The 18,688-nt window shown below is 41.7% G+C and overlaps 2 protein-coding genes and 1 long non-coding RNA gene across 4 annotated transcripts in view; 2 read left to right on the forward strand and 1 right to left on the reverse strand.

Moving 5' to 3' along the window:
* The window catches only part of OPN4 (opsin 4), a 22,144-nt gene extending 18,108 nt beyond the window's left edge, over window positions 1-4,036 (forward strand). The window contains exons 9-12 of the mRNA XM_017807085.1: window positions 1,870-2,019; window positions 2,551-2,613; window positions 3,048-3,087; window positions 3,739-4,036. Coding sequence (XP_017662574.1) covers window positions 1,870-2,019; window positions 2,551-2,613; window positions 3,048-3,087; window positions 3,739-3,926 — 441 coding nt within the window. The 3' untranslated portion in view covers window positions 3,927-4,036. The remainder of the gene's footprint in view (window positions 1-1,869; window positions 2,020-2,550; window positions 2,614-3,047; window positions 3,088-3,738) is intronic.
* Window positions 1-18,078, reverse strand: part of LOC108493539 — a 23,549-nt gene extending 5,471 nt beyond the window's left edge. For both annotated transcript variants that reach the window (XR_001873510.1, XR_001873511.1), the window contains exons 1-2: window positions 17,953-18,078; window positions 9,435-9,565 (exon numbers count right to left, since the gene is read on the reverse strand). This is a non-coding gene — a long non-coding RNA (uncharacterized LOC108493539). The remainder of the gene's footprint in view (window positions 1-9,434; window positions 9,566-17,952) is intronic.
* A 334-nt stretch (window positions 18,079-18,412) lies between these two features.
* LOC108493507 (LIM domain-binding protein 3-like) overlaps window positions 18,413-18,688 on the forward strand; it is a 79,759-nt gene continuing 79,483 nt past the window's right edge. Inside the window, exon 1 of the mRNA XM_017807000.1 lies at window positions 18,413-18,430. The gene's annotated coding sequence lies outside the window, so the exon portion shown is untranslated. The remainder of the gene's footprint in view (window positions 18,431-18,688) is intronic.

Below are 18,688 nucleotides of genomic sequence, written 5' to 3' on the forward strand. Positions count from 1 at the left end.
GAAGGGGAACCACACAAACAATTCATTTCACTTAGGAAAGCAACTCTTAATACTCAAAATAAAATAATGGAGTGGAGAATAAAAATTCTCCAAAGTAAAAAATTCCAAGCAATTGGCATGCTTCGCTCTGGAATCTTCTATAGCCTCGAGTAAGTCTGAATCTTGTTTGGAACAATGATAGACCTGAGATTTTCTGACAATATATGTTTCCCTATTTGATTTGGCCATAGAATACTCTAATTTATCAGTAAGTAATATCAGTTTAGCTGAAGTACAGAGCAGAGAGAAGGGCTCAAGTCTGAGCAAACAAAACTCTTCAATGCTCACTGATTGGGGTTTTTTTTGCACCATATGTGTCTCAATTAAGCTCTAAGATTTCTAGACATATACTCACAAGGCAAAAAGGCAGTACATATGCTGCCATGTGTTTTATGTCAAGGCTGATCATCAAACTGAAAGCTGATAAATTATCTTTATGCAATTTTTTTTTTTTTTGGTAATCCTGTGGATGCAAAGATATTCTGTATCTGGGAAAATCCAAAAGAAACAATTTCCAGTTAAGTCTTTGAGACAAAAAGCATCCAATCTCCAGAACAGATGCTCAGAAAAAAAAAGTTGCTTCCATTTTGAAAATCAATCAAATGGGACTGAGAGTGCTAATACACTCTACACATGGAATGGAAAGCACAGTACACATTTTTTAAAATGTTGGGCTCTAAGAAATAGTTTAGCCCAACCTCTTGTGCTCCAGCAGGAAAACATATATTTAGATTGTCTTCCTGGATATTTTGCTAAGCTCTTCTAAAAAATCTTCCATGAAGATATTTCAGTCTGGAAAGACTTCAGTGTGTAGACTCATCTTCATCATTGCTTCCCTAACAGTGAGAAAGCTGCTTCTGAAAATACAATCTAGATTGTCACTGTTCCAAATCAAATTAGTTTTTCTTTCCCCTTCTTCTGTGTCCCTTTTATCCTTCCCCACAGTTACACAGAAAGAAGTGATCCTTATTCTCCTTAGAGGAATCAATCTGTTATATATTAAAATTCTGGTATATCATCACCAGTTGGGATTCTCTCTCCTTATGCCAATTTATTCAGTTCCATCAGAGTTCATGTTTTTCTACACCTCCTATTTTTTTTCCTTCCCTGGGGAAAGTTTATCAAAGTATCAATACTTAAAAGTATCAAATATTGAAAGTATCAATAATTGCTTTGAGTATTGCTTTGCTCCCATTTGATGGAAGCTACATCCAAAGCACACAGATTGCTTATAAAAAAACTCTTGTGGAAGGAAAATATTGAGGAAAGTATCTTACAGTGTTATGTTCCCCCATTTTAAGGTAAAGTCCAACAGAAAATAGACTGAGCTGCTCATCAATCCCATTAACTGTTTCATTGTTTTGTTCTGACCTCTGGAATTCTGTGAATCTTGATCATTGTAGTGAAAAGGCTGACAAAGTGAGGAAAAGGAACAGAAGTTTTGGCTTCTAGGAGATACTGGTGGGCTGGGGTTTTTGTTCTTTTATTTTTTTGTTTTCCCATTAATTGGAACAAAGTTTATAAAAACCAGAGATCTTTCATAAAACAAAAATGTTTCTAGAGAATTGATTCTGCAGTCCTGAGATATTTCCTTCTATTTATTTCTGCTTCCACCCAAGCCAAATTTTAGACATGACAGACTTGACAGTTTTGTACTTCTTATAAGCAAACATTTTATGAAGTCATATATGGCAGAACTTTTGTGAAATATCTTTTATACAAGGTCTGTCTCTTTTACAGTTTCTATCTAGTTAAAACTGACTCTCATGGGGCAAATGGGATGAAAGTCTAAGGAACCTAGAGTGATTGTTTTTGCTGTATTAATTTTAGGCCTGTACTGAAACAAGTACTCCAGACTTGCAAGTCTCCAGACTTGCCAGAAGACAGATTCCCTATGAAACGGGTAAAGACACAATTCCAACTAGTGACATAAGAGCCAAACCCGAACTGAAGAGCCAGGATTCTGGGATCTGTGAGAAGGTAATACACTGCATTCATAATACCTAAATTCTCTGACAACTGGCAAGTTAACAAATCTGCATATTGTACCATAATTAATCATGAAGGTTCCTGCCAAGAAGATGCTGATAACCTGTGAGTTAACACAATGAGCAACGATTTAGAGGCTGTAAAAGGTCATCAGCTTTTTATTCCCACCCTGGTTCATTATTCAGCTGTCTTTGTTGTATTTCTGGTGCTGCTTTAGAAAACTTAGCATCTGAGTGGTGTGTTGGCTTGTGTTTGGTTTTAAATGTCCGTTTAGTAAGATATGCCTTTCACTATCCAAATTACTTGGCCAATCTTCCTGTTGTCTCACCATTTGCTACCAAATGAGCACTTACAGTAATATGTAGAAAAAGGAAAAAAAAGGCTATTTTAGTGTACCACTACTTTTCAGTCAGTTTTCTGCTATCCTCTTTTTTTTCCCTATATTTTGCATTGTGCATATGTAAAATACTGAGACTTACCTATATGCCATTTATGTCTTTCTTATCCGTGTTCATTTTTCAGACATCAGTAGATGCTGATGACATATTGATGGTGGAATTGAATGTCAGAATGGCTACACCTACTGTAAGAACCATTATTTTAATATTTGGCATGCATCTAAGTAACTGAGGGAACAAAAACTAATGACAGTCTCTGAGCACAAAATAATTTATTTTTTGAGATGCAAATATCACACAACACTCCCAGAAGAATGCAGAAAACATGACCACAAAGGGTAGATCATTGCTGAAACTTAGCAAAAGGAAAACACACCTACTACAGGATTCTCCTTAAGTACAACTTCTTGAAGGAACCTGAATATTTTCTTGAATTAATAAGTCTGTGATTTCCTTAGTGGAAGCATTAATTTTGTGCCACCTTCCTATGAATAAAATACCCACTAAGCTGAGATAGTCATTCTGATGGCTGTACCTCTGAGACAGCCATGGTCCTGTGGCAAGTATTGCTGTATGAAGTGATGTTGTTAACTATTTAATGTTCTCTGTTTTGGGTTGCAGAAAACATCTAAAATGTGCAACCTGGAGGAAATCAAGGTCAGTTTTTGAAACATGCCATGTCACCTATTCAGTAACATGTTGTTCTAGTGTCTGTTCCTTCTTCCATGTAACACAGCTACACACACGTGTAAAAAAAAATGGACATCTCTCACAAATGAGTCAACTTGCCTTAATTCTTGACAGATGGAGAAATAAGAGCAAAGATCTGACAGGTGAAAACAAGGTAGTTTTATCTCTGCAGTATTAACCCCAATGTAATACAACTATCTCAAATTATCTCTTCATTGTTAGCAGAGATCCTTAAGAGCTATTGTTAGTCTCATCCTATCTGATTTCTTGGTCCTGTACAAGTGACAGCTAAAATTGCTTATTGTCAAAAATTGCTAATTAATCTTTTCCTCAATTCCTGTTTTCACCTCATTATAGAGTTTGCTTACCCCTTCAATCTATCCACGCTCTTATCATCACATTTTACATTACCTCTTGCCCAGAGAACCTAAACAGGTTCACTAAGCATACTCACAGCACTTTTGTTCATAGCTGAACATGCTGTCATTAGCCTGGTCTTTCTTCAAAGTAGACCAGAAAAGTGCTTATCTAAATATATGCCACTTTTTCACAGATGATGCAATGTGATCTTGTAGATGTTTGTGCTTTCCATTTCTTTTAAATCTCTGCATCCTTTAGGAAGGTGAGAGCCTGAACAGTATTGGACAAAGGAAAGGAGAGTCTTGCTATGGATCATTGGCAGCTCAGATACCCAGCATTACAATAACATGCAGCAATGTCCAAGGAGTAGAGCTGCCTTCTAGATACAACTCTGGTTTCCTGTACCCTAAGAGCAACAGTCACAAGCAGAACAAGAAGCCCAACAGTTAAGTAAGTGAGTGGTGCAAGCCAGTATATCATCCTAGCCAATAGCTCTGGAACATCTATGGACTGACTGAATTCAGAATACCTTCCTGCATTGTTCTGAAATGCCCCTACAAAGACACAACACAAGACAAGCAAGGAGTAAAGCAGGAAGAGTGATCTTTTCAGCATCAGAACTCTCTCCAGTGGTTCATGTCTTGATCTGAGTCACACTGTATTTTTTCTTCTTTATGCAGCTCATGAAACAATTTCTTTCGTTTGGATTTTACTCTGCTCAGGTATATTCCACCACTACACAGACCTTACCTACAAGCCTCCTGGGATTAACTTGAGAGGAAAGGGAAATACAATATTCAAAACAGGCCTTTGTTCACTCGGTGTAGTTTAACTTCAAAGCTGTTACAGAGGTAAAGCTGAGAGATTTGGGGGAAACTGTACATTATTACCTCCTGAAGATGGTTTCTTCATTACTGTGAAGTTTCTCAACCAAAAGAAAACTTAATCACACAGTCAGTGCTCCCCTCTCTCATTAATGACGTGTTTTACCCCATTTTCTTCTACAATCCAATGGAAAGGCAATGCACTTGAGTGGTAATTTAAAGTTTCAGATCTTTATTTTAATTTCTGAGACTCCGGGGAAAGAGAAAGGGATAACAGTTGAGGACAAAGCAATGGTCCTTTCCATCCTTGGCTTCTTTTTCCAACAGTGGCTTAAGAGACCAGTTTAACCCAGTCTTAGCCAATCTCCCCAGAGGTTCTGATATCTGCCTTCTGCTACTTCAAAGTGGTTTACATTTAAATGTGCTTTTCTAAAGTAAATCTTGGGAGGAGAAGGGTTAATTCCCCGAAAAGAGTTGTTCTAGAGATGTGTGGAATCCACACCATCCCCACTTTGGCATTTCCATTTTTCCCTTCTCTGAACAGCAGCATTCATATAAGTGAGGGTTTTTTCCCACAGTGACTGAATCTATGAGATTGTATTTACTTCCCTTGAAAGGAAAGGAAAAGAGTTTCATCAAATAGTGATTTTCAGCTTTCCCCTGGTGTTTCTTCTAGTGCATAAGAATAAATGGATAAATTTAATTTGCAAATCATATCAGTCTACATCACAAGAATTATGAGGAATGGACAATCCAAAGTGGGGAAATAGACCTTCTGAGCCCAAAAGAACAGGGCACAGAGCTATTGAAACAGTTCTTCCCTCAGGCCCTCCAGCAGTTCTCCTGTTGGTTGCAATAATAGAGGGAACTCAGCAAGGAATTTTATCTTAAGTAAATCAGTTCTTCCTTATGTCAGATCAGAAAAAGCTATAAAATCAATAAAAACGTAACCAGCTTATTATTTTGAGAGGGGAAAAAATGTAAATCAGTGGGTTCCAGAAGACTTGGGGCATTGTTTTGAAGCAGACTTTTGGAAACTTGCTTCAAACCAAGGTTTATTAAAAGAAAGGCAATTAAAACTAAAAATAAAGGTGATGATGGCTTCTGCAGCAGATGAATGTTAGATCATGAAAAAGTGGGCTGTTCAGGCTGGTAATAAACTACCAAAAGAAACACACTGTTCAAAATCCACAATGTTTTTATGTAAATAAAATCACAGGCATTAGAGATGGAAAGGAGCTATTACAGTTTCTCCCTTCACCCACCACAGCCGGATATTGTCTCCCTGCAGAGGACAATATTAAACTGATAATATATAAAGCCAGCAAAAAGGAGGAAGAAGGGAGAAAACATCTTCAAACAGGAAGTATGTTCAAAGATATTCATCAAGTCTAAGGAATTCTATTATGACTTATTGCTTGGGCTTTTAAAATTGTTTAAAAACATGAAGCATATAATTCTTCCTTTGTCATGAAGGCCTTTGACACTAGTGAAAAATGGGAAGAAACATTAGTAAGTGCTGCCTATCTCATATGGGTCACAAAAGACTGAACCTGTCAAGAAAAATAGGTCAAAGCTCACATATGCTGTTTCATGTGTTAACAAGGAGTGCATGGTATGTGTCATTAATAGCTAGATCCTTTGCTCCTGTCATGATTTTGTTCCAAGCAGTATTCTTGAAGACTACACTCTGCACACTTCTGCATTCCCTTCCACTTTTAGAGGGCATAAAAAGAATACTTCCATGGCTAGAAAAGCTTTACGAATCCACAGCATGTTGTTCTCTATATCCTTCAACTCCAACATGTATTAGAGATTAGTTTGTATCTATAAAAAGAACTACAGCTGTTCGTGCTCATCTACTTACAAGAGACTTGTAAAGCATATATTAATTAGGGAGAATTTGTTTGTGAGCACTTCAAAACCCTTGTGTGTACTCCCTGTGTAACGAACAGTTTTGCCTTCCCTTCACTCTGCTGAGACTATAAAAGTAATTTTGGGGAAAGCCTACAAAATTCCTCTCACCTGAATATCTCTACAAGTGGTTCACACTGTAACCCCTGTGGCATTTGGAATAAATCATTATTAGTTCATATTTCATCTCATCTTAGCAGTTTTATTTGTGTCCTGTATCCTCTGCTTGGCAGCCACTCTCTTCGCTTTGCTGTCTCTTTACACCCTGTAACACAGATGACTGATTGGATTAAAATAATTTCGGCCCGAGATGATTCACGTTTCAGTTAAAGTCAACTGTACAGCCTGTTCTGCAGTGGAGAGACCGCCTGTAGTTTACCAGGCACTTGGATGTGTCCCAGTGACTTGGAGGTGTGACAGGACTAGGGCAAAACTGAGGCGCTTCCCTTTGGCCTTTTGTACCGGAGCAGCTGTTCCCGGGGCAGGCTGCTGGCAAAGGCACTGCTGCGAGTTGACAGACACGCTCTGCCCCTCCACGGGGGCACAAACTCCTGCTTGGGTCACAAGTGAAAATGTTTGGTCTGGTCATTCGAGCAATTCTGCAAAACTGCTGAGCTACTGGTCACTACTGCTGGACCTGCAAAGAAGGTGCCAAGAGCCAGTGTAATAAAAGCCTGCTCCGAGTCAGGACTGAAGGACTGTGTAAGGCAGCAGCCACAAGTTGCCAGTCTTTCCAACTTCCACATACAAGCAGGGATCTTAGTCCCTATTTTTTGCAGCTTACAGCCTCCCCTTCCATACTTTTGGAAACTTTTTTACATCCACTACTGAACTACAAAAGTGTCATCGTAGCACGTGACATTGAGTATTGACATTTCACACATTCCCAGGTAAGACAGAATAGCAAAGAGCATTTTTTTTCACTTCATATACAAAACCAACAGCAAGCTTGACATTCAGAAATAACCAAAGACACCTCCAATGCTTCAATGCTTTTTGGGTGTTTCTACAGCTCCAGGGCATAATATGGGTAAGTCCCTATTCCCACTTGTGCCTGTTTTCCTCAGTTTGGCTGGTGCCATTTTTCACTTAGGCTGTTCCAAGAGGTGCTGCAATGTGGCCCCCATCCTGTGATCCCTCAATAACTCTGACAGGGCAACTGTCTGTCTCTGCTGCTGAAACTGCTCCTTCCACAGGGCTCTGTTGGGTGGGGCCCTTATCTGCGAGGCAATGTTTGTGTCAGACAATGGTATTTCAGTGGCTGAGCAGCAGGTATCTCAGTTCAAACACTTGTGCTTGTAGCCTTGCAGTTGTTAGTGTCATAGGAATGTGAGGAGTCTTATGTTATAAATAGGTTTATATAAAAGCAGTTTTAAAACAAATAAATCAATTATTAATAGTGCCATTCCTAGTAACCCTAGACACGGGCCACAATCCTGTACACTAACTGATTCCTGTACCTCCCTTACCCCATCGAATTTATAACCTAAATGCTCATTTTCAATCTTATGCAAATTCACAGTTGTCAAAATTTATAATCTGTCCTATTTACTTCCCTTCTATGGACAACAGAGTGAGTAGAACATCAGTGTAACCTTAATAAAGCCAGAAAAGTTTCTTCACAGCAAATCCAGCCTTAACAGTCTGATACAAACCACAAACAGTAAGAAGAAGATTTTTTTCTCTTCTGTAGGAAACTACTTCTTTTAGTTACGGCAGTTCTGGCAGCAGCAGGGCTCTGCTGGAGGCACAGCACAGGAATTCTTTGTACCTGGCTCAAGAGCAAAGCAAATGCTGCAAGAGTCACGTCAGTGTAGGAAAATGCTCACCTCACTATGTATAGAGATGTCAGAATCTCTTACTAGACTACAAAGCTGGACCGATGGTGTTTGGTTCACATATTGCCTACAAACACTTCTGGCAATGAAATCTGCTCTCAAGGTTAACATTCACCTGAAACTGGGGGTAAATAGTAGGCTGAGAAAAATGGAAAGGGATTCACCCCTCTTACAGTGAATGTTTCCTCCCTACTCTTATGTTTCCTTTTTTTAATTACTATCTTTAAACTTACACAAACAGCAGTATCTATGTAGATTTAGTACCAAAGATATTTTTGATGCCTTTCAGGATGGTTTGGAAACAGACCCAAAAATCTGAGACTACATCATTGTGCAGCACGAGCTCTCCAATGTAAGGTTTCATAAAGGACATTTCCTGAATTAGTTGTGGGACACTTAGGGGCATACTTACAACTGCCATAATGTTTTCCACTGACTGGAAAAATAGAAAGGAAAATCCATACCCTTCCACACAGTGCCATGCCCAAAGGGATACAGAGAAAGTGACTGTACCTCTAATGTAACAGCATTTCCTTCAAAAATCTATTACAGATACCCAGATGCACCCTTTGGATTGGTATAACTGCTTCTCATGAAGTTTTTCAGATGCCTGAAGTTAATCACGTGCATAAATATTTACACAACCCCTTAGGACACACAAGTGGTTTGGAGGAGTTAGGAGTATGTTAGGTCAGTACTAAAAGTTACTGAATTTCAAAAATACTTTTCCAGACTAGTATTTGCTGCTAACTCCATGGAACTGTACATTATTAAATTTTCCAAGTTTCAGATTCTTCTCATTTTCCCTGCTTCTCATAAGTGACCAGTCAACTCTTCACCAGTTAATCCACAGGGCCAGAGGGAAGGCCTTCACTCCCTCTCTCCTGGGTAAGGGGGACTGCTGTGGAATAGCTGCTTCTCACCCCACTGCTCTTTGAAACCCTGATCTCTTGAGTGCCTGTAAGCCCAGGACTCAGCTCCCTTCTACCAGACAAGTCCTGCAGTCAAGCATTCCTTGACACTCATCCCAGAGACAACCCTGCTTTCAGGATCACCATCTTCTTCTAGTTTTCACTAGTTCACTGTTCTAGCACCCCTTTCCAAGCAGTCCCCAATGCCCTCAGGTGCCAAAACCAGCATTAATTAAACACAGCCCCCTCCTGGCTTTTAAAAAAACGATGTATGATCCCACCTTAACAGGTAAACAGATGGAGTCTGGGTTTATAATAACCCTCCAACTGTGATTTTAAAATATGAACACTTTTGATGCTGCTGTCCTCAGCTCAAGTCTCTGAGTAACAGAGCACATGGCACAACCCTTAATGTGTATTGATACATCTTATTTGAAGTGCTATTTTCCAGATGCACTTCTTAAAACTCACTTTCTGCTGCTGCTGCTCGGTGAAGTAAGTAGAGAACTTAATCTGATGAAGGACAGAGCTGAGGTAGAAGCATCAGGCAGCTCGGTGGTTCATCACATTCACTGCAAAGATTCCTTTTGAAAATCATTCCCCTGAAAAAGAAAAAGCCACACCAGTCTTTCAGATTTGGGATCATTATGTTCAGTTAGATGAGAAATAAATTTCACACAGTAAAAGCTGCTCTCTTTGGGCACTGTAGATACCATTTATTTCACCTATAGGAATTAAAAACATGTAAAAATATGATGTAAACTTCATTGCAATAAATCACACTCACTTTAATTCTCACTTTACTCCAAATTGCCATGGCAGAATATGCCCAAAGGCAAAGGAAGCAAATAAGAAAACACAATTCAGGATACCCATTAGCACTGCATCAAAATAAAGTGACCCCAAATAAACTGGGGGATTCTAAAATGCTGGAAAACACAGTAAGTTCATATGAAACAGGCCTCTTCTCTTTTCCTTTGGGGGCCACTACCAGAAAGGGAACTCAGAGCTACCACCTTGTGTTAGATTTCTCCTTGCTCCTTTCACTGACTCAACCATCCTTGATTTTTTTTCTCATGTGCAGGAGCCAGACCACAGTGATTTCAGGGCTAAGGAGGCCACAGTACATGTTACAGAGCTGTACTTTGCAGTGTCCCTTCATTGTGCTGTTTCCTGAAACAGAGTCCCCATCACAGCTGAACCTGCTCCATTTTTACCGGGTCACAGCACAAAGGCAATTGCTTATTAAAGCAGTTCACGGACACAGCAATAGTGTGAGCTGCCTGAATTCCAGCTTTTCAAAATAAAATTACTGTAGGAATTTTCAAATTCCACAGCTGACTGTCCACCATCACTGGAAGCCATTTCTGGGAAACCTAGGAATTTGGGTTTAGGTAAGATCAGAGCATTTCTTTAGTCAAATTATGGCCAAGGCCAAATGTTTTACCAGAACAGCCATACAGGTAGGACTGGCATGATACCAGCAAGAACTTACAGCACAAGGATTCAGCCACACAAAGTGGATCCTGGTGGAATCAGAGAGACTACATCAGAGAGATGTAATTTCTCATCCAGTATTCAAGGAGAATTCTCTGAACAGAAAATCATGGCAGTTAAACCGCTTCATGGGGAATTTTAAATCAGGTCTGAATTTTTTCAGTTAAAAATGATAAAACAAAACAAAACAAAAGGGCCCATGGCAATAAAGCAACACCCTCTAATAAGCACTTTGTGTCTTTGCGACTACTTGCTTAAGATTTTCACAATATTAGTATTCCTTCTCCAGTTTTGTAGCTCTCAGGATTGGAGACAGAGATTTGAAAAAGGATTCTTCTAGTGCAAAGGATATGCAGTTGAACTTCAGCCACTGAAACTCTTTGGAAGTCCCAGCCTAAGGACTAATGCAACACTCCCAACTATTAACATTTACAGTGCAAATTACACCATATTACACTCAAAATCTTGGTTCATTTGACAAGTCAAGAAGACCCTATAATGTTTCTATTTCAACGTGTGACTAACTTGTAGGCACTTGTCTTTCTGCACTTCCTCCTTCCCAGAGCCAGTGGCTTGGTTCCAGCAGAATTATTTGACTTCAGTATAATTTGACTGTTACTAGGTTTTTTTGATCTCAATTTGAAAGAGTTCATAAAAAGAAAAAAGCTCAGCACTGGAACTTTTATTCTGTTTCCTCTACAGCTGATATCCAGCATGTAAAGGAAAGGGCTGAGTAACAAAATATGATAAATGGAATAAAGAAGAAGACATTCTTGTCAACTTGTCTGGGAGCTCTGTTCTTGTTAAGTTGTGCACTGCTTTAATGGGGCAATTGAAACAGGTTACTTATATAACAGAATCCTGAATTTCTATCCTACTTGTCCTTCTCTAGGCCACTGAAACTCAGTTGAAAAGCTTGGCTGACCCTAACCAAACTTTTTATTACTGAAATTGCCAATAAAGCTACACATTAAATTAATTTATTTTACTTGTTCTGATTGAACAGAGTTGGTCAAGAACATTTTTTTGACATGATGTGCCTTTCTCTACTAGTCCTTCATTCTGCTTCCTGCATGAAAACATTGTGCAAGGACAGAGCTGAGGGTTCCCATCTCATGAGCTGTACATTTCAAACCTGACCATCAAGAAATTCTAGGTTTTCCTTCCTCTCAACTGAGGAACATTCCTCCTTCACACCTTTCAAACAGGACAAAAATCACCTCTTGGGAGAATCAGGCTAAGTCAGCCAGCACATTCCCTCACCCTGCCCTTCTTGCTTGGAGTTCAGTTCCTCTGTTATTGTCAGCACAACCAAAACCACTAAGAAAGGAATGGGAAAATGTGTGAATGGAAACTAAGATGACCTTGGCTAAATCATTATTAAATAGCCAAGTCCTCGCCTGAAACAGTTCTGACACTGGATTTTGTTGGAGCATTTGGCTACAGTCTCCTACCTTAAGTAGAAAATGTTTGGTTTTGGACATACTCTCTTGTGTGGATTTCTGTATCTGGCAGGGAAAAATGAAAGCATAAATGTACTAAATGAAAATTGTTGTGCTAGGTTTCAGTCTACTTTGTTCTATTTCCCTTTTAACATACATACTGCTACAACAATAGTTTACTCCAGTTATGTATTGAGGTGGTGGTGTTAAACAAATTTGCTTCATGCTTGAATAGACAGAAAAAAATCTGTCTGAATTGCAGATGCAACCCTTTGAAAAAAAACCATATACCAGCAGTCATTCTTCAGCGGCTGCTAAGTTAATTTTAAAATAATTATCTTTACCTGCAACTACAAAGGGGCCAAAACATTACTTGTATGCCACTCTGAAAAATGCCACTGAGGCAGTTCACATGTTCTATTTACAGTAAAATGAAAAATTCTCAGAAAACTGTGGGTCATTTTGCTCCTTCTTTACTGCTTTGATGCAGTGAATTTATCAGCAGCAGAGTAAAAGATTTGATAATTCTGGTTTGTGAGGTGGGCAGTCTTTCTTCATTGGATAATCTAACAATATATCCCCTTGTAAATACCTCTTTTAAAAGGCTTTGGGAATGTGTATTTTAATGCTCACACACTATTTTAGTGCTCAAGGAAAAGTGGTGCTTGAGTTAAGCCCTTATTTGGAAGAGCCAACTGGGTCACAGTTTTCTCAGCAAAGTTTATCCTGGTCTTCAGATGTCACATTCGAAACTGTTTCAATAAATCAATAGCTCAACTGAACAAATCATTAGATCAAGGCACCAAGTAATCAAAGTGAACCAGACTGACACTCAGCAGACACTGCTTGGGGTAAGTATCAGGCAGTCAGTTGTGAGTGAGAGTATGGCATTAACTCTCCCTGGGACCTGGCAATTCAATTTAGTGCAGTGCTCAAGTTTATCTGTAAAAGGGCATATCATTTACTCTTGGAGTGCTGCAAGGCCAGATTAGGAAAGTTTTGCATCAAGGCTGCAACCTGTAACCTTTTTTCCACACTCAAATAGAAAATTAGCACTGCTGTTATAAGAAAGATGCAATAATGGATTAGTCAGCCTTCAACTGAGAGATGCAGAGAGATATCCAGGGAAACAGGTGGGAAAAGATTCACCTTTCCCTTGATATAAATAGCATGCATTTAAAACTGGATATTTACAGTTGAACAGCGAGACAAAATTAAGAGGCCAACGTTTATTTAGACAAACTAAGTTAAAATATTAAACTTTAGGAGAATTTCAGCTTTTCTTCTGTATAAAATCAGAGCACTTTGAGGCTGGATTGGCCCCAAGCACGAAAGCAATGAGGGTTATAAGTCAAGCAGCATTGCTGGGGTTCATCCTGTTGACAGTCCATCTTGAATTACCTCCTGCCATAACTGTTTTCACCCTGTCCTAGGAATGTTATGGTAATAATATAGCCCAGGGTAATGACAAAATCAGTCCAAGGAGGTTACCACGTGGACAGCTTTCTCTTTAATGTTTGAGCAACAGTCTAGAGTTGCAATTCACAGTGTTTTATTGAACTGTATGTTGACATTTTGACTGTTTTGTTTGTATGTTTGTTTGCTCTTTGTGGGCAAATTTAGGAACTCTGCAAAACTACTAAAACTGAAAACAGGAACAATGAATATCTTATAAGGGTAAAATTACTAAAGTAGTCACTCTAAAAATATGATTCTTGTCTGAGCTGTGCTTGCTACATTTTCCTAATATTTTACGGAAAAATTCTGCAAAATAAAATAATTTTGGAGATCCAAAGTATTAGATTCCTTTGGCAGCTTTTTTGCCAATGCCAAAACACAAACCCATGGGAATCAGACTGTTAACTGGACATACCTGTAGTCCTAATTTTAAAGAAATTCCCTCCAGTCTTTTCTCAGAAGGGAAAATTGTGAGTTGTTTTGCAAGTGGCCCACTCATTGGCCAGTGACAGAAGGAACAGACCCCTTCATCTCCCACCCCCTTACACAGCACGTGCAAAGGCCTGTGAAAATCAGAAGTGCTGGGCAATAAGCAACCACAAATGGAAGGGCCTCATTTACTGGAGCTGTCACAGTTTGGGTAAATGACAGTGCAAATGCAGCCCAGATCTGCTCTCCTCTAACTGTCAGCAGTTCTGTCTGAGCAGTCACATCGGCAGCACCACGGAGCAGTAACACCTGCACAGCCCCTCCCAACCCAAGGCAGTGTCTCGTTACCGGTTACTCGTTACTCAGAAAGCCACACTCATCACTGGCTTATTTCTGAGCTTGGAACTGTAGCCCCTTCAGCTGGGCAGGGAATGAGATCAGCTGTCAAAAGCATTATCCCGGGAGAAAGCACATCCAGACTTTGTGCTGCAGTGATGTACTTTCCACGCTAACTTTCCTCACGCCATCATTGGTGAGGAACCCTTAGGTAGCCAAGGAGGCCAAACTTGTTGGGTATCAATCATTCTTTTAAGTTTCCATCCATGGTGGTTGTTCCTTTAGTTTAAAGTTACTGCAAATAAACTGTGCAGACAGCTTATTAAAATACCTCACAAGCCTAATGAAACCATAATGCAGAAATTTATGGAAAATTAAGGGCCTATTTACAAGGAAAACAATGTTTCTGTGACTGATCTGAAGCTGAACAGCTAATGAAACATCTGGGGAGATCAGATCGTGATTAGAAGACAGGACAAAAGACTGGAAGAAAGCCTCGCAGAAACCCCAGAATTTGGCCTTGACAGAACTGTCTAAATTGCCCAGGCTGGAGTGAAACTCATGGGTCAAAAGCAAATCACCCCGAGTCACTGAGGAAAATGGACAGCTAAATCTATTAGTAAGCTACTTTTCCAGAGAGCAAATAGGATTGTTTGCACAGGATGGCCTGGCCAGTGTAGTCTCAGTCTTCAGCCTTTCACACTAAGAGGTGATCCTGAAGGTGCTTCACTGAACTATTCCAAGGCTATTGGTAGGTAAGCAACGCATTTCTGAAACATTATTTAAAATAGGAGTTTAATACTGTCACTAGTGCTTTCTAGAACAGAGAATTTTGTCCCTCCAAAAGACAGGCACAGGTTTCTGGGAATGAGTTTGAAGGCTCTTAGAGAGTGCTGAGCAGGTAGAGCTCTCATCCTTTCAAATTCCCTTGCTCTGAGTGACAGTGACGTTAATGAGCAACAGAAGTGCTCACGTGTTTCATCCTGTTTCAAACAAAAACAAAAACAAAACAAAAACAAAAACAAAAACTGATCTGCCACTTATCAGAACAGGAGTATGGGCCAATTTCCAGTCATCCTTGCCGATGCATTTACTGGGGAGCAGAAAATCAGGTTGTTGAAGGCCTTGGAAAGGTTCAGGTACAAGCCTTTGTATGATTTTTTTCTCTCACATGTATAATGGAATAATCTAATAGATCATCATAAAATAAACATAACTTCCCACCATCTGGATTCTGTTTTCCAGCCTAAGTCATCAGGTCTGCTACTTCACAGGTTGCTTTGTGGTCATTTTGCAGCTTTTGTTATTCAAAGAGGGCTTCTCAGAAACAGAAGAGTCGGTGAGAAATTCAAAGAATTACAAAGAGATACAGCTGACTTCAAGGATAAGAAAGCATGTTTTTTCATCCTTATATCTGTTAACTCATATCCCACTGCGAAAAACCCACAACAACCAAAACTCCCAGCCCTTAAACACCCTACTGAGTGTCTGAGCAGGGTTTTATATGTACATGCAGTATATGATGAAATTATCACGGAGCACACAGAAGAGGTGCCTAGACATGTACCACAGAAAGTCAAATCATATTCTGCCCTTATTTTATTCTAAGTAATCTTCCTAAAGAGAATCAAACAGCCTTGATGCAAAAAGGCTATGAACTTGTGAAGGAGGGATATGTACATCACAGTAAAACATTATTCATAGCTTATAAATTAAATATTTCTTGAAGTTCTGAAGCTTTCAGCCAGAAGAGGAGAAGATATCTAGGTCTTTTGTTATACCAACTTCAGGATCAAATAATCTCTTACTTGAAAAGCACCTTGGTTACTGCCTGCAAATATCCACTATGTTCATTAATTGGTAGATATAGAAATACCTATTATCATCAGAGTTAGTTAGTATCACGATTTGTGAATAAAGATATACAAAGTTTAAATAAATTGCTCTGAGTAAATTTCCCATATTTTTCCAAACGGTTTCACTGCTGCCTCAAGACTAATCTAAGAGGCAACGGTTCATAGTTCTGACAACTGTAATAAGAAGCAATCCTAAAAAAAATACTTTGGTATTTCCATAGTTTGAGGTGTCAGTAGCTTCAAACATCCATTTTAAAATCAATTTTCTAATTGCTTTCTTTATTAAAAGAAAAAGTGAATATACCGCTGTCAGCAGAATCACTTTTCCCCCTAATGAGATGTATAATTTTAGCTATGAACAAATTTTGGAAAAGGTGATATCTACTACGCTGTTGAAAAGTAAGTGATCTATAAAACTGACTGTGCACTACTCTGTGGGATGCTTTTCTTCCTTCCACAGCAACCATCCCATTATTTCTGTTTTGTCATGTTTTGTGGGAGTGGTGAGGGAGAGAGTATAAGCTGCAAGGATTTTGCTTTTAGAATCCGTGGTAAAACTGATCTGCTCTATTTGCATGTTGCCTTCACATAAACTGCATTGTTTTGTGGTAATTATTGGTAACTTCATGCTCCATGGAAAGCAATGTATTCAGGCATTTGACAAGATGCAAAATGATTCCTTTGGGGACGTAAGCCAACTTGTCAATGGAATATTTTTGCAACTATCATTGTTACAATCCGTATGAATATGAACTTTGGCCAAATATAAATACAGAAATCATTTAGATCATGTTTTCCTGGCCTGGTCTGTGCACCCCGTGTGTTGGACCAAAACAGCCCACTTCGTATGTAGCACAGTCAGTACCTCAAGAGTAAAGAGACTTTAGGTTCCACAGGACAAGAAGCACTAAACTTGAATTCTTTTGAGTAGGCTGGAGCTGAGAAAGCGGTCAAAACGGTTGTGTATTTCAGCGATGCCGTTGTTCGATTTATTCCCGCACACGACCGGGGAGGAGCTTTCGGACTCCGAAGCTGTGGCGGACCCGGCTCCGCGCAGCTCCCGGGGCGCGGATCCCGCCCTGTCCCTGGTGCTGACGGGGGGCAGAGCCCGGCGAGCAAACCCCGACCCCGGCACAGCCGGCATTCCCGGTGGAGCCCAGCGCGGTGCCACTGGGACGGGAGCTTCCCAGCCCGGGGAACTGTCACTCCTGGGCAAATCCCAGGGGGCTCAGACGGGGCACCGCCCGCGTTTCCAGTGCTTTGACGCTCGGGAACATCTTTCCTTTCGACGTTTGGGAACGGTCTTTTCCTTTTTTATTGTTAACAAACTCATAAAGCAGCGGCTCCGTCACCGCACTGAGGAAACAGCTGGATTCCTGGAGAATATTTCGGGAAGCATAACATAAAAAAGAAGAAACCCAAAGCACCACCCAGCACTACTGAACAGAGGGATATGTGGAGAGTGATGCTTGGTCCTTGACAGCACTCAGCAGCCATGTGAACGCACCGCCAGGCTCAGTATCTTAAATTATCTCAGTATCACCATCCTGGTGGGCAGTCACGTTGCTCGCTTTGCATTTTTTTGTCTTCCAAACCCTTTGTCTCCTCTCGGGACGTGGCTTTAACTTTTCCACTCAGTTAAAACGACCATCACCTATCGACACCAGTGAATCGGCGGGGGTAAACAACCTCACTTCCACTTTTCTTACGAGGCAATGAGTGAAATGAGCGATTTCGCTCGGCGAAGGGGCTGAAGGCTGCGGGCTCCAAGCCCGCCCGGCGCTAAAGCACATGCTGGAGAGCTTGTGCTGAGCTCGGGCAGGACAGCAGCCCCTCCTGCCGCCCCGCGCCGCCCTCCCGAGCGCCCCCGGTCCCTCCCGCGGGCGCGGCCCCCCCGCTCCCGCCGCCATTTCATCCCTCGCATCTTTCCCTGAGGGCGCTCACGCGCGGGCCGCCCGCCCCCCGGGATACCTGCTGCCGCTCCCCACAGCTCTGTGTCACCTTCCCGCTCCGCCACCGCGGCCCCGCGGTGACCTGGGCTCACACGCGGGCATTTGCACGCCGCGGGCAGCGCTTTCTCGCTCACCGGCCCCTGCGCTACAGCCCGCAGGGGAAAATCCCCCTCAGCGCGCCCCGCCCGCGCGGCGCCCCCGCGCGGCGGCCCCGGGGAGCGGCCCCTGCCCTCGGGCGGTGCCCGTGCCCCGGGCGCTTTAACAGCCCCACCGGGGCGGCAGCGGCGCTGCCCTCCCCGCGGGACCGGGCGGGCTCAGCGCTGCCCTGGGCTCCGCTCCCCTCGGCCCCGCTGCCCGGCCGATGTCCGTGGGTGCGGCAGCCGCGGGGGCGGGCCCCGCGCCCGGTGGCCCCGGCCCACGCAACGCGGCGGCGGCGGAGGTGAGGGGGGCGGCCCGGAGGGACCGCTTGGTTACTCGGGACACCGCAGGTGGGCAAGGTGGGTGCGCCGCGACCACGGAGTTTCCGTAGTGGAATGTGTTGCCCCGGAGAGCCTTTGCCGGGAAGGCAGAAGTGAGCGGGCGAGGCGTTTGGGAGGTTGCCTTGTCATCTTGTGCCTACGGGCACACCGCTGCATCAGTGTGGTGCAGTGATCCCCTGAGCGATCTGCGATGGCCAAATGACGCCGATGGCACAGGATCCTTCTCCTAAGCCCCGCTGAGCGCTCTCTGCACTGTGCCAAACCCCGGCTGTCCGG

The sequence above is a fragment of the Lepidothrix coronata genome, unplaced genomic scaffold (genome assembly GCF_001604755.1).
Source record: "Lepidothrix coronata isolate B3197 unplaced genomic scaffold, Lepidothrix_coronata-1.0 Scaffold17, whole genome shotgun sequence".
Lineage (NCBI taxonomy): Eukaryota > Metazoa > Chordata > Aves > Passeriformes > Pipridae > Lepidothrix > Lepidothrix coronata.